Genomic DNA, 15,811 nt, shown 5'->3' with positions numbered 1-15,811 from the left:
TGCAGACAGCAATGCAGGCCATGTTCAAATATGGCCTGTGAGCTTTGTGCATGTCATACATAACTCTCTTATTCCTGGGCTTTCCTTGCCTCTTTTTAGTAACCTGTAAATAGTTAATGTTTTAATCCTGGAATTGAAAAATCAACATAAGAAAGTACAAGACAGAGCTGCTCAGACGACAGATTTAACACATCTGCTGAAATCTGGTTTAATGCAGCTTTATCATTACATTTTCTTGTATTTTCTTGGTGTGCGCAAAAGTAATTTGTGCCTTTAAGGAAAGTCATTTATTAAAAAATATCAGCAGGGACGTCAGACCAACATGGACAGTTGTTTAACTGTCAAGGATGGATTGATTTTATCGGGCTCACTTGCAGACAGAGACTATTATTACAAAACAAGAACAAAAAATGTAAAACATAAATTATTACTTCACTGTAGCTTCATAACAAATCATTAAGATGTAATCTGCTAATGGCACTCAGAGATTCACTGTATTACTGAGCTCTGGATGTTCCTGGAACATGACAGGGATTGTCCATCTCTGTGTGTGTCGCAGGTAGCATGTTCCCTCTCTTCACATTCTGGTGTTTTAACATAATTGTCAATAGATAGCTCAATCACATAGCTTTAGACGCCTTGTTGTGTGCTTCATGCAGGTGGTGTTAGTGTCATGGCAGTAGAATGAACGGTGAATGCTGCGATGCTGATTTGGCGCTTGACTTCCTCCCAGGCCTTCTCTGGATCAGCTGAGTTCTCGATGTCAAACAATGCATCATAGATCCCAGGGAAAGACTCCCCTGCATATTTATTATGGCTGCTGGGAGCAAAAATCACATGCCTGAAACAGAGAAGGGGATATACAGTCAAACTTCTGTTACCATTAAGGACACTGCAGCAAGTAATAATCACTACTTATGATATAATTGCAAATATTTATACAAATCTGTAACAAAGAAACTATGTCACTGAAAAGTAGGGAAACCAAAATTATAAGGGTTTAAAAATGCAGCTAAAAATGTGTCAGATGACAACAACAGAAGGCCATTCCTTTTTTCATTGTGGAATATGCAAAATATGTTGAATAAAGGAATGTAAACATGGCTTTAATGTAGGAGAAATGTTGAATAAAGGAATGTAAGCTTGGCTTTAATGTAGGAGAAAATGTGAACTTGGCAAGAGTAATGATGCAAAGCACAGACACACTGTAGTATAATTCACATTCTCCATGGGGGTACATTTACAGCAGCACATGCAGTTTTTCTCGCTTTTTGCTCGCAGGTTTCTCTATAGAGCTCCCCCTACAGCTTCGGAATAGATGTTTGGCAGCTCCTATGTTTACTTGTGTCTGACTCCTCGCTCGGTCAGTCTGCCGTTTCCTCTTTCTCTGTTCCTCCGACAATGCTTTCCGAGCTTTCTGCTTCTTTTTTGCCGGCTCAGCCATGATGATAGTGTGAAAAACTCCATCGCTACCTTGTTCTTATAGCTAGCCGATTCCTGTATTTATGCAGTGCTGTGAGCAATTTGTTACATCGCAAGACCTGATATCACGTGATACTTCCTGACACTGAGGCCAAAAGTCGCAAGGGTGGTTTTTCCACTCACGGCGCTAGGGGGACCACCATTCAAAATCCGAAAAAAGTCATATGACCATTCCAATGACTCCAAAGCTGTTCAGTTAAGGTAAATTAAGCTAAAAAAATGGCATAGTTCCCCTTTAAAGCAACACTAGAGAACGTTTCCCGCTTCGGTCCCCCTACAGGTTGTCTCATTGGAACTACAGCTCGCGCCACCTGATCTCGGAACTGAGGTTCTACCCTCTGAGGTACACCACACCACAGTGTTTTTCTGGAGAATCAGGCTCTTTATCTTTACCTCTTATATGATAAACAACGTCATCCAATGGTCAGTTGCAAAAAAATAGATCTGCTGATCAAACAGAGCTTAACTATGCTTAAATTAAAAGTGGGTGGGAGAGTGGGGGAGAGATAATGGGCATTCAACAGAGCCAGCGTTAATATCATTAGTAACACCTGTCCTTTTTCTACTATGACATGTCTAAATGTCTGCTGTAAAAAAAATATTTGACGGATTAACTGAATTATGAAACCAGTGATGCTGACCTAAATCTTACTGACCATTACAGAGGGCGTGTGTGACTAACCTGTAGAAGGGTCTGCCAGGTAAACCCAGGGGGTCTATGAAGGCTCTCTCCAGGTACATGAGCTGATCATTCATGACACGTACCTGCAGAGGACTGATACACACATGCACATGAAATGCCTTGCACACACACTTGACTGGTCCTGACTTAGTGTCCACTTTATTATTACACACGCACAAACAATCCAATACAGCTGTTCTGCCTTAAAGTCTATTTTTATGGTGAGTTTTTTATTTTGTCATAGAGGTCTGAATTACATTATATGTTTTAGAATTGAGGTTATAGTTAGTGCCGGTGTTGTTCTTTGTAATTTTAATCTTATATCCTTTTTTAGGTAACCATGTGTAACATCTGTCCAGGAACTACAGATAAAAATAACCTCCTGGCTAACTCTGGTGCATTGCAACAGCAATTTGTATCCCTATTAAATATACCAATGAAAAAATAAAATACTGGACTAAATTGTCTTCAGAGGTGTTTGTATTATTCTGCCCCCCTCATGTATTAAAATGCGAAAATGCAAAAAAATTGAACAGCTCTCAATATAATGTAATCCAGTACAACACCACTTTTAACTATGACTTCATTGATAAACATATAATTGAATTTACACATTTCTGACACTGTCAACACAAACTGAACATTATTAACTTCATAACGGAAACATTTATGGCAGAACTGTTTGATTCCAATAGATTGTACAGGTGTACAAAGTAAAGTACAAAAGTACACTGAGTGTACATTTCGAAGCATAAACTAGAGCATTCACACCAACATATTTCAGCATTTGTTTGGACACTCTTACTCTTCTCTGTTGAGAGTCTGCAGGCGCTCATGGAAATCCCTGGCTGCAATGGTGAAGTTCTCAACAGCAGAAAACAATGAATCTGAAAATATAGGAAAAAATAAATTAAATGCAAGGAGATTCTTGTAAAAGTCAGCGGGTTGGCTAACTCGTTCAAACATTTTAACTACACTTAAACTTAATATTTAATTAGCATAGTCAGAGCACACAGTTACCAAAATCAACTAACCAAACGACACCTCATACATCTTCATCTGCTCTGGGTGTCTCTGTGCCAGCTGTGCGATGCTCTTCGCATACTTCCTCAGTGAATCTGCATACTGGTTGACATCGAGAGGGAGGAGCAGGGAATCGGCCAATTGGAAGATGAGCCCGCCTCTCACCTGGGCCACTGCCCGAAGCCTCTTGAAGGAGGGGTCGTAAAACCTCTCCACTATTTCAAAGGTTTCATACACACTGTGATAGACTGGATAGCTGCTGTACCGCTCTGTTATCTGAAAGCACAGAGGATATTTCACTGAGTCCATGGAGGCTCACAGTAACCCTTTACCATAAAGATACTTTCCTCACTTTCTACTTATAATCTAACCTTAACTCAACCCTTAATTTAAGACAAAATGGACATGCACTATACTGTAAGCTTACAATAGTAAATGTAAGTAAACACATACAGCAATATATTCAAATATAATAACAGTGTGTAATGTTAGGTGCAGCATGTCTTACCTTGTTCTTGGTGTATCTGGCTCTGCCTGCAGCAATTCCTAGACGGATGAAATAGGCCTCAAAATCACTGCCTGACCCGAGCTTATTGATCCTACAGGAGGACAGGAGGACAGACAGGCTGATTTAGTGATTTGTTTAATTAATTAATTTCTTGATCGTTTTAATGATTAGCTAACAAATTTTACATTCCAATCTTGTTTTAAACCCAACACATTGCCATACGGAGACATGAGACATATACATCTTTGCATAGTGCATCCAAACTGCATTCCATATTTCTCCAACAGTTGCATTGAAGAAATAGTAATCATCTTGTTGTTTTTTTATTGTAGGTTTTGTTGTTATACGTGTACACCCTGACCAGAACAGGCAACTTTGTACCGGGGTGCATCGCGGTCATTTGTCCAGTTGTCCCTCTTATGCCAACTATCGTACAGAGAAACACCTTCCTCTCCTTCTTCTGGACTGGCTATCTACACGCAAACATAGAAGAAAAAAAAGAGAAAGAGACGAGGCAGAGAGAAAGACAGGAATACAGCATATAGTAAAAGTGAGCATGAATGGCAATATGTATTCACTCAAATCAATTTCAGATGTACCATTTCTTTTGTGAGTATACGTCTGCTCACCTGCTTGGTGATGTCATACACTAAAGTGTGTAGAGACGGAGTGCAGTCAACCCTCAGTGTGTACATGCCTGGAATTCAATTAGACACACACACACACACGCACACACCAAAACTAATACAGCCTCATCAACATACATAACATACATACATCAACATGTCTATAATTATTGGGGATTTTGAGCTGTCCACACAAACACACTCACCCTCAATGGCAGAGTCGGCATTAATGTAGGCCACAGCTCTCTCCTGCAGCAGCTTGGCATTGTCCTGTTAAGAAGGGCGAAGCGTGGTCAGTGTGTGTGTGTATGTGTGTGTGTGTGTGTGTGTGTGTGTGTGTGTGTGTGTTAAGTGTAAGTGTGTGAGGGCATATGGGTTGGTGTATGAGTACCTCTGCCCATTCTGTAGATCCCTGCAATCCAAACTCCTCTGCATCCCAGCTGGCAAATATTAAAGTCCTCCTAGGCCTCCAGCCTACACACACACACACACACACACACTCACTAGGTACTCTGACCATTGACACCATTATTCACTCACACACTTGCAGAGACGTACCTTTACTGAGCAGCCTGCCAGCGCTCCTGACAGTTTCGTGGACCACTGCAGCACCAGACATGGGATCAATTCCTCCAAACACCCAGGCATCCCGGTGCCCTCCCAGAATCACATACCTGTCTACACTCACACAGACACACACAGCCAACAACAACAACAACAAGACATATTAACGGGAGGAAAATAGAAAGAGAGACAAATTATGAGAATTTCTTTAATAATTTTACACAGTTTTTATATTTGTATTGTTTACAGTATTTCTCAAATATACAAATGCAACCAAATAGTTCATTCTAGCACAGAACCTTTGCACCAAAAACAGGCACTTACTCAAGAGACTGATACACTGTATTTTTTTGACAGTTTTGATCGAAGCCTCAGTGTTTAAAATAGAGTAAAGCCACTAAAGCTCCTGACCAAAAGGCATTTAAATTAGTTCATTCTCCTTTTGATTATATCAGTATTACCCATATTGGCATAATTAGTGTTACGCGCATCTGTTGGTTGTTTGTACAATGTTGCGAAAAGCTTTAATGAATGATTAGAGACGGTTGGGTTGTGGTACCGTACCTGGCTCCAGAGCTCCTCTAATCCTGCCAATAACGTTATAGATTCTGGTAAGCTGGTTGTTAGTGTGGATGTTCATACGCACCTTCCTGAGACAGACAGATTAAGGAAGGGGTGATGCACACACAGGGAAGAAGGAGATACAGCAACAAAAAAAGAAACACAGGGGAAACAGATCAATAGAGTTACTTTGAACAAGAAATGACTAACCTGAGCAGAATTTGGAAATAGAAAACATTCACAAAGAATGGTGTTTTTTGATTCTTTTGTGAAAATTGATTCTATTTGTTGTTATGGTGGCTGTTGCTCCAGAAATCCACAAAACATTCACCACAGTTCAAAAGCACAAAAATACCTCATTACTGTTGTACATCCTTAATTTGTGCAGCTTGTTTGTGTGTGGATGTGTTATGTATGTCTCTCACACACAGGGGTTACAAAGGCCTCCATTGTATGTCAGTGTTGGCTACTTGCCACTGGGTCACTAAAACTGAGCAAGACAAAAAGCAACAACATGGAGAAGCAATCCAAACACTAATAAAGCCACTAAAGAGTGACGACAGCAGTGAAGCAGGAGAAAAGAGACCATCAACTGGTGAGGAAAGAGTTATATTGTGAAGAAAGTAGGTGGAAGGGAAAATCACATTATCACAGGGTCGAGTGGACTCAAGTGATCACTGTGACACTGGACATAAAAGCTTAATGTAAGCACTTACTGGCTCCTGAAGTCATCCGTAAAGCCTGGACCAATCTTGTAGGAGACATTCAGAGCTCCTTTCCAGTTGTTGGGTGGAATCGGTCCTCCCATGTTCCTGTTGAACAACAACTGTAACTGTTATTTATTAATTTACATATTCTTAAAATACAAATCAGCTGCTAATTTCATTTAGAGAGCCCAATAAAATGTTTCATGCTCTAAATTCAAGATTCCAATTAAGTAGTAGTTGTTAGCCATGATAGCGTCTGTCTGTCTGTCCCTCAGTTGGTCCACCAGTTTGGTCCAGACTGAAATATCTCAACAACTATTGGATAGATTGCCATGACATTTTGCAAATACATTTATGTCCCCCACAGGTTAAATTTTTAATAACTTTGTTAATCCCCTGACCTTTCACCTAGAGCCACCATCAGGTCAGTTTTTTTAATTTGTCCAATAATTTGCTTAATGACTGCATACCTTCTAAACCTGTGGCATTCCCATCAGCTTCAGCTAACCCTAAATTGAGGTGAACGCTACCTAATTATCAGCATGTTAACATTATCATTGTGTGCATGTTAGCATGTTAGACGTCAGCTCCACAGAGCCGCTAGCGTGGCGGTAGACTTTTTCCAAATAGCGTAAGTGTAAAAAAAGAAAACTGAAACATTTTTACTTGAGCAGGTGAATTGCATCATGGAAGCCAATTGGATGCACAGGAATCTTGGGAAGTCCCACTGCGTCCTCAAGGCTGAATCTGTAGGTGTATTCTGTAAGAGAGCACACTGTGTGACATAAACTCACACACATGTATGCACTCATACAGGCTGTAACCCATGTAGTGTATAAATAGGCACACCTTTAGCGGGGTACCCTGGTGTGAGTGGGTCTCCTGCTCCATTCAGGTTGAGAACATTCCCTCTCTGAGCTCCTCCACCGGGTAGGTTCCAGCCATCAGGGTAGGGCTGCACACACACACACACACACACACACACACACACACACACACACACACACACACACACATTTATTTGAATAAACAGATCGCATTTGTACCCAGGATTCAAATATTAACAGAGATGATGTACTGTACATTCTTGAATCTTTGAATCTTGAATAATTCTTGTAGAATCTGCTACTGTTTCGAATTATGATCCAGATCATGAATTTGTAGTTGTTGTTGGTAGACTCTGCTACTGATGAAGGCTTGTTTTAAGGCTTATCATCCAAAACATACACACACACACAGTCCATAATCCACAAATTATAACAAAAATACTCTGGTTAAAATTTTGCAGAATACTCTACCTGGACTCCAGCAGCCCAGTAATCTGCTGGATCTGAGAACATAATGATTCCCTTTGCTCCGGCTAACATGGCGTTTTTCACCTGGTGGAGCGAGACAGACAGAGAGAAGTTAGTAATTTTGATGGTGTACAAAACGTTGTTTATTGCTGTCCTTTTTTTTCTGTGTGCATAACAAAATATCAGCGATTGGTTTGACATTGACGAATTGCATTAAATATTAAGATGTTTTAAAATGGCTGCATGTATTCAGCTGTGTTTGAGATGTAAGTTTCCAGCACATTTAACCTCAGGTATCCTTTTAATTTTTGTACAATACTCAGTGACTGACAAGTGGTAACACTTTACTTGAAGGTATCTACATAAGAGTGACATGACACTGTCATGACACAGTCATGACAGTGTCATAACATATGAATCCTAACCCTAACTCTAACCATAACTTGTCATGACAAAAAGTATATTTGGAATAATAAACAACCTAGGCCAAAATACTCTACCCTGCAACGTACCACAAACACGACCTAACAACCTTAAAGTGTACCACAGAGCCTTTCAGCTACGGGCCCTCAGAGTGTGGATGGACCCCTCATCTACAGTCCCATGGACAGAAATAGAGCAAAGCCTCACTGGAAGTCTAAGACCGCAAGACCTTGCCTTTGCAGGTGTGTGTCCAAAAAAGTGTATGCTAGCCTATGGCCCTATTATCACCAACACATTGACCAACTTTAAACAGGTGGAGGAGCAACTACGCTACACCAATAAGTGGCATTTGAACACCCCAATTTGGCACAACATACACTTAATGTCTGGTAACAAACCATTTGTTTGTAACCAGTGGAGTGACAGAGGTATTTATACTTTAGACCAACTATTCAATGAGGAAGGTATGTTAAGTTTTGAAGACTTGAGAGCTAACTTTGAGGTTCCTAGGACATCCTTCTTCCTTTATCTTCGCTTAAGATCAGCCCTAAAATGTTATGGAGTGCCATGGGGACGTCTTGAGACGCACCCAATCGTTAAATGGCTTGTTGATTCTCCTGTGGGAGGATTAGTGTCCAGGATTTATGCTAAACTGATGCAAGTATCCGTAGGAGAACTCCCAATAGTAAAGAAATGGGAGCGAGAGCTGAGCCCTGAGGGGAACATAATTAATTGGGAGACAGTTTGGGACAACATTTTCCATTGTTCCAAGAACCTAAATCACCAGCAGATCCACTTCAACATATGCCATAGGACATATTGGACTCCTCAAAAGAGATACATCTCTAAAGTCATTCCTACTCCCTATTGCACGTTCTGTCAACCTGAACAAACTGGAATTTTCCTGCACATGGTCTGGGAGTGTGAACAGGTGCATGAGTTTTGGAATAAAACAACATCAATAATATCTGATGTGATAGGATGTCGAATTCCTACTGACCCGACCGTTTTGTTACTTAATGATGACTCTATATTACACCTGCTTGGGAGACAGAAGAAAATTTGGCTAGCGGCTCAACCGCAACCAAGAAAATGATAGCTCAGCGCTGGCTGATCACAACATCACAAGCATTAGAGGAGAGTGACTAGGCAAGGTGTGATTTTTGTTTTTGTTTTTTGTATATTGGTTTGTTTTGTTTTCCTCGAGACGGCAGAGGGTGGGGGGTGGGAGAGGGTTTTGGTTCTTGTTCGAGTGCATTTATTTGTTCTGTATGTTGTATGTAAAAAATATAAAAATAACAAAAAATGTATCATAAAAAAAAGAAGCGTTATGTCATAAACGTTTATGACTTGTTTATTAGGGGTGGGGGAAAAAATCGCTACAGCATAGTATCGCAATATTTTCCGTGGCAATACTGTATCAATACACAGACGCCAAGTATCGATCTTTTATTATATATGTGTTGGTCAGTTTGTCTGCTTGACTATCCCATTTTGCAGCAATACAATTGAATTGAGATGAACAATGGGAAAAAGGTAATGAATTGCAATATATCGCAGAATATTGCAATATGTTTAAAATCTCAATAATATCGTATCGTGACATAAGTATCGTGATGATATCGTATCGTAAGGCCTCTGGTGATTCCCACCCCTATTGTTTATAATGTTTATGACACGTTCATGACAGTGTCATGTCACTCTTATGTAGATACCTTCAAGTAAAGTGTAGCCAAATTATTCAACAGGGTTTTATGTATGACCAAGAACTTTCCTACCTTATTGCCTCTGAATATTTTTCCATATCTGACGATGACAATCTTCCCAGTAACATTGATGCCCATCTCCCTCTCTAACTGGAAAAAGTCTTCTGTTCGACCATAGTTAACATACACCAAATCCCCCTGCAGAGAGAGAGACAGTAAGAGGAGACATCTTAGATTATCAGAGAGTGGAGGATTGGGATGGTCAATGTTTAAAATCCATGTTCACTTTACTTTTACTAGTGCAGTGAAAAGGTACTTAAACATTAGTCTTCTTGTCAGTAAGATAAGTTTGTATGTGTGTGGATGTGTGTACCTCAGGTTGTCCTTTGGCAGAGAAGGCACTGTATGGAGGCACAATGTTAGAAACATCTTCATAACCCGCTGGAACTGGCTCAGCCAAGGAAGTGTTAAAAACCTGTGAATGAAAGATAAGCACAGATTAAATTAGAGGAAATATTGATGAGATAGGCAGCCCTTTATTCTCTGTGGTAAATGCCTGGAAATCTTTAACGTATCCACTGTCAACTCTGAGAAATAAGCAGAGGTGGAATGAAACTACATTTACTCAAATACTGTACTTATACACATTTAAGTTATTTGTAATTTACCTGAGTATCATAGTTTCATGCTATTGCATACTTCAATTCCACTAAATTTATCTGACGGCTACTAGCTACTTTAAAAATTAAGATTTTCATCATAGATTAAACCATTGCTATTTATTTATTAGTTGAATAATCAATTAACTGATTTATATTTTATATATATTTATATATTTATGTAAATGAAAGTCATTTTTAATGCAATAATGCCAAACATTTCATGGTTCCAGTTGTCAAATGAATTATTTGAATGTTTTATTTATTTTATTTTATTTTTTGTCATAGCTCATCCAATGGTTGGACAAAACAAGCAACGTGAAGGTGTCACTGTGGGCTCTGGGTTATTTTATTTTATACAGCATTTCTCACTATTTTCTATTTTCTTTACGAACCAAACAATCCATCATTGACTGGAGAACATAATCAGCTGATTATACCATAATATATATAATCATTTCTTGCAGCTCTAGCTTAATAACATAGTTAAAAATGAATTAGCTGCACCTCTGCCAACAGCAGTAAGATGCTGCTACAGTCACAGGGGTCATGTTTTGCACTGATTAGATCTGTGTGCAGTTCAGTGAATTGTTGTCATCTGAAATGTAAAACCTTATTGTGTTAAAGTACCTGAATGCATAGCAGCATGCTGCAATATGGCCGTGCAGTAAACCCTGGTCTGTTTTCTCTTGTTTGCCTCTGTGCGGTATCATTATCTCTACTCATTAGACACATACAGAGGTTTATCTCCACAAGTCTACATATAAAAGGACCTTGGACTTGAATACGCTGTATTGCAGTGTTGTATGGAGGTGGAGAGGAGGCCTGGAGCAATATGTGGCTGTGTTTTTAAAGAATCTGTATGATCTTCACATGCACGCTGCAACTGTTTTATCTCCCCAAACAGACTGAGAAGTAGTCACTGGGTTTGGACTGTTATTGTTCATGTGCTTGAAAAAATTACAATTCCTTTGAAGTTGTAATCACCAGGGGGGGTTGGGTGTGGAGAATGGAGTATTAAATGGGTTAGCATCACAAAAGGTTTGGCTATCATTAAAATTAGTTTCTCACTGTGAACACAAGGCATGCAAATAGTAAATTATTTAAGTGGTAGCTGTAGAATAAACTGGCGCTGACTGATATCCTAATGCTATAATAGATGGGAGCTAACAATAATGACAATATTGCACCAGAAATGAGTACAGAGGTTTTTGCAAGACTTGGCTTTTATAGAAAGATTGAAATTAAATGTGGCCAAAGTATGAGTGCATTTGGCTGGATGTGTCCATGTAGGCCTACTGTACCTCACTGCCAAGCTGATCAACTATTGAGATGTAGTTTGGCTGTGATTTGTTGGGATAGGACAACAGGACGTCATAGGGCACCATCTCCACTGAGTCCAGTCCAAACTCCAGCCACTCTTTCCTGATCTGCTCTGCATATCTCAGATTCTGCTCTGTACCAGCCAGGTGGGGGAGTCGTGTAAATTTCCTGTGGAGAGGATGTAAACAGTCAGTCACAGGACTAGCAGTCACTTGAATGAAAATGTTTTTTTTAGAAAACATAAATAAAAAAATAAAAAGTAGACTTATGTGCATGCAAAGCTGTTGTTGTAACCTTGAATTCACATGAACACAGCATGGATCCATAAGTCTAAAAAGCCTTTTTACAACATACATTTTGACTTGTCATATAACAGTTGTTACTAATTAACAATGGCTCTGTTCTATTCACATGTCCCAGTAAGTCATAACAGTGTGAAACAGCGAACCAGCATGCACAATACCAGCTACCTTAAACTGAAACAGCTACATGGGATTCCACCATCACTCATTTGATTATTTGAACCTGTGCCTTTCTTACTGTGACGTGTCAAATTGGGAAAGAAATTTGGTTTAGTGAGTCGTCCTGAAGGAAGTCCAGCCTAGGGAGGGGTCTCGGATTACAGGACAGGTTGGTTGGATGGACAGGACAGGTTTAGTGTGTTATGTTACCTGAGATGCTCTCTGATCTGGTCTGACTGCATTTCATCCAGAAACTCCCTCAGATACTTGCTGGAAGCAATTTGGTTTGTAGTGTTTGTAGTGGGCTTTGCAAACCATCCTACAGTGATCACACACACACACACACACACACACACACACACACACACACACACACACACACACACACACACACACAGAGTACAGAGTACAGAGTACAGACCAGACAGTTCAGTCACCACTGTATCACTTGATGAAAAGTATAAAAAGTAAAAAAGTATGATTTAATCCACGTCACTCACTGCCCAGTTGTTTTAAATCATAACAAAAGTTTCCTATTATGTTAGAAATTATATTTCAAATGGAGTTGAGGTTATGGACACCGTGTGTGAACCTGCTGTGAGCAGGCATACGTGAAATGTGTCAGAGTAGTGACACACACACACACACACACACACACACACACACACACACACACACACACACACACACACACACACACATCGCCACCTTCAAGATTTAACTTAAACAGCGAGTAGGCTATATTTGATAGCGTATCAGAGTTACAAAATGTTATCTCCTTATATTTTATTTCAGCAACTGCCTTTACCATACACTCTTAATCAACAACAAACACGCAAAGCATAGTAGGCTAGATATCACGGTCCTGTTTAATTTTGTGTTGTGTTATCATGTCTTACCTATGATGAAGCCCAGCAACACCAAAGCTGTCACAACCACAATCCACCCGATCCACCGAATTAGCCTGCTCTCCTTTCTCATTTTAAAGCAGTAGCCTATGTCCCAGAGGCTGCACGCACCGACACCACTGACACTGCAGAGCACGTTCGCAGAGATAGAGAGTAATTTGTTTAAGTAGTGCACAGTGACGGTATAGCACAGCGAGATAGAGTGAGACAGACAGAGGGAGGAAGGAGGAGGGAGGGGGTGACAAGTTGCAGAGAAATACAAAGAGGGAGCTAGTTGTCTTGTGCACCTTGGTCATTCATGTGCTGACTCAGTATTCCTACTCACCCGAGACTAGATGGCCAAGAATAAGCTGTATTTCACAATTCAGTGCAGCAAGGAGTCAAGAGTGACTCTTTACTGAGCAACACTGAATCATACCTCTACTCAGCTCAATGTGAAAACGTTGTTCTGCGGTTATATGCTAGAATCAAAAAGGATCCAGGATCCATGGTGACCAAATCCTTTTTGGTCATACAATATGGCTTTCACAGTCAGCAGAACATATGAGACATTTTGGACCAACATTTTGGACAATGCTCTCTCCCCACCAAGACCAAATTAGGGAGTATGTTTTGGAAGAATGATTTTATGCTATCAGGAAACTTTCAGAGACTTGACGCCAAAGAGCGCTGAAACTTTTCAGGAGGCTCACTAACAACTTATTAACACACTTTATGTTGGGTATCCTAATTTGTGACCCATCTGTTTATTGAAATTTCCTCAACAGTCTATTGAAGTTCAGCTGGTTACCTGGCACTAAGATATATGGGTGGGTAGATAGAAAATCATATAATTAACACCAGCTGCAGATGCTTTTATTCATATCCAAAGACAACAAATGTGGTGGCCGGGTTGGATCATTGGTAGAGCAGGTGCACATATAGGCTACTGAGAGGTTTATGCCTCGACGCAGTGGTCCAGGGTTTGAATCCGACCTGTGACGATTTCCTGCATGTCTTCCTCCTCTCTCTCCACTTTTTCACCTGTCCTATCAAATAAAGGCGGGAAAAGCCCAAAAAATAATCTTAAATTTTTTTTTTGTTTTACAAATGTGCCTCATCATCACATACTGTATCTGTGGGAGCCCAAGATCAGAAATGCATACAAAATAGACAAGATATAATAGAAATACTCACAGTAAGTAACTATTTGGACTTACAAAGTAAAAAGTATGAGATACTGAGTCAACATTTTAAAGTAGTATATCATAAGTGAGTTAAAATTTAGTAATTTGACTTAGAAAGTCAACCTTCTGACCAGTCAAAATGGACTTAGTATGAATATTTATTTCTATCATGCAGAACTTTTCATCTTTCTTTCTCTTTTTTTTTCTGGCAGAACTGGGCTTCCGGCTTCCTGATTCATATGCTGGTTTACTGAAGCTTCAGTCAACATAAAGTTAAAATATAAAGTAAGTCAGTCACCAAAACTAATCAACCAACAAAACAGACAATAAACAGTGTTTCGGTTATGAATCTTACAGAAGAAGCCGTGTTATGGAATGAGTCAGTTTATTAAAATTTGGCTCACTTTGGTTCCAGTTCAGGACGAAACTCGAGTTACAGCACCGGTGTATATTGCTTTAGATAATCAGACATATTTTCCCACACTATGAGACATGCAGGCCTCGGTCGTGCTCGACCCCTCCTGGTCCTGTGAACAGCTGTGTAGGGTGGGGGACGGCTCTTTCATGCGGTGGGCTGGAGCGTGAAGCGGGGAGGAGGCTCTCTGCCCTCAGGAATGTGGGGAGGACACAGACCACAGCTCTGCCTTATCCTCAACATGCTGTTCTGGAGAGAAATCTTTCATTAAACCAGCAGCCTTGAGCTGGTATGGGGAGGTCAGTTTTGGTTTCATTTGAACTGTGTTGTTTGGGTACCCAAGTTCTCCTGAAACCAATGCTGGATTTTGTTACTTTACACAATCAAATGAACATGACTTGGGGTGATGATTAAATCATAAAATGTAACAGCAGATTAATATTATGTGCTGTTTACATGCATGCCAGCTGTGTGACTGAAAATGGAATGCGTGTATTTAGGCATAACACAGTACGATGACCTCTTATGCTTGAATTATTTAGCATTTTTCCAGGAAAGTGGAGTATTACTCCATTGAGAAATAAACCATCACACATCTAAAACACAAAAAAATATTTGTCGGATGGGGCTATCACAAGTATCACCAGTGAAGAAACCCAGTGCACTTTCTGTCTACAGGAATTATAAAGCCTTAAATATTATAGCTACATGTTGAAACCAAATTACAGTTTTACTCTGATGAAGAACATCAATATTTATGATCCAGAAATTCTAATAAAAAACCCAGATGATTATGAAAGGAACCTAGTAACGATCAAGTACTTTGATGATGATCTGATATTGCTAACTTTTTCCCTCCATATTTTGTCATCATTGACAAAATATATGTCATTGTACACTACCTGGCCAAAACATTACACCCCTATGTGATTGCTGAATTTAAAAACAATAGCCATTATTATGCCGCTATACCAGCCTCCACTCTTCAGGGAAAACTCTCTACAAGATTTAGGAACATGGCTGCAGGGCTTCCTTTCAGCCTGAAGAGTATTTGCCACTGTTATTGACTGATATGACCAGGCCTGCAGTTGGCGTTCCACTTCATCCCAAAAATGTAGGATGGGGTTGAGGCCAGGACTCTGTGCAGGCCAGTCAAATTCTTCCAAACAAAACTCTGAAAACTATTTCTGTATAGACCTGGTTCAGGACATGATGGCATTGTAATATTGAAGCAGGAAATGGCCTTTCCCATACTACAAAACAATCTCATGTTTAAAAGCCGATCTGGAGCTTCATTCATTT

General features: G+C 39.9%; 1 protein-coding gene across 1 annotated transcript; it reads right to left on the bottom strand.

Moving 5' to 3' along the window:
• Nucleotides 1–225: 225 nt before the first annotated feature.
• Nucleotides 226–13,153, bottom strand: naalad2 (N-acetylated alpha-linked acidic dipeptidase 2). Its single transcript, XM_031297213.2, has 20 exons — nt 12,920–13,153; nt 12,231–12,339; nt 11,541–11,727; nt 9,951–10,052; nt 9,650–9,775; nt 7,452–7,532; nt 7,003–7,108; nt 6,820–6,913; nt 6,163–6,258; nt 5,450–5,535; nt 4,880–4,999; nt 4,713–4,795; nt 4,528–4,591; nt 4,325–4,392; nt 4,077–4,168; nt 3,696–3,786; nt 3,199–3,463; nt 2,970–3,051; nt 2,165–2,257; nt 226–841 (listed from the first exon to the last, which is right to left on the bottom strand). Exons 1-20 carry the CDS (start codon nt 12,999–13,001, stop codon nt 652–654), a joined length of 2,217 nt encoding a protein of 738 aa, XP_031153073.1. The 5' UTR covers nt 13,002–13,153; the 3' UTR covers nt 226–651.
• Between the last annotated feature and the right edge of the window lie 2,658 nt (nt 13,154–15,811).

The sequence above is a fragment of the Sander lucioperca genome, chromosome 5 (genome assembly GCF_008315115.2).
Source record: "Sander lucioperca isolate FBNREF2018 chromosome 5, SLUC_FBN_1.2, whole genome shotgun sequence".
NCBI lineage: Eukaryota > Metazoa > Chordata > Actinopteri > Perciformes > Percidae > Sander > Sander lucioperca.
This window is presented reverse-complemented; position numbering and strand designations above follow the sequence as displayed.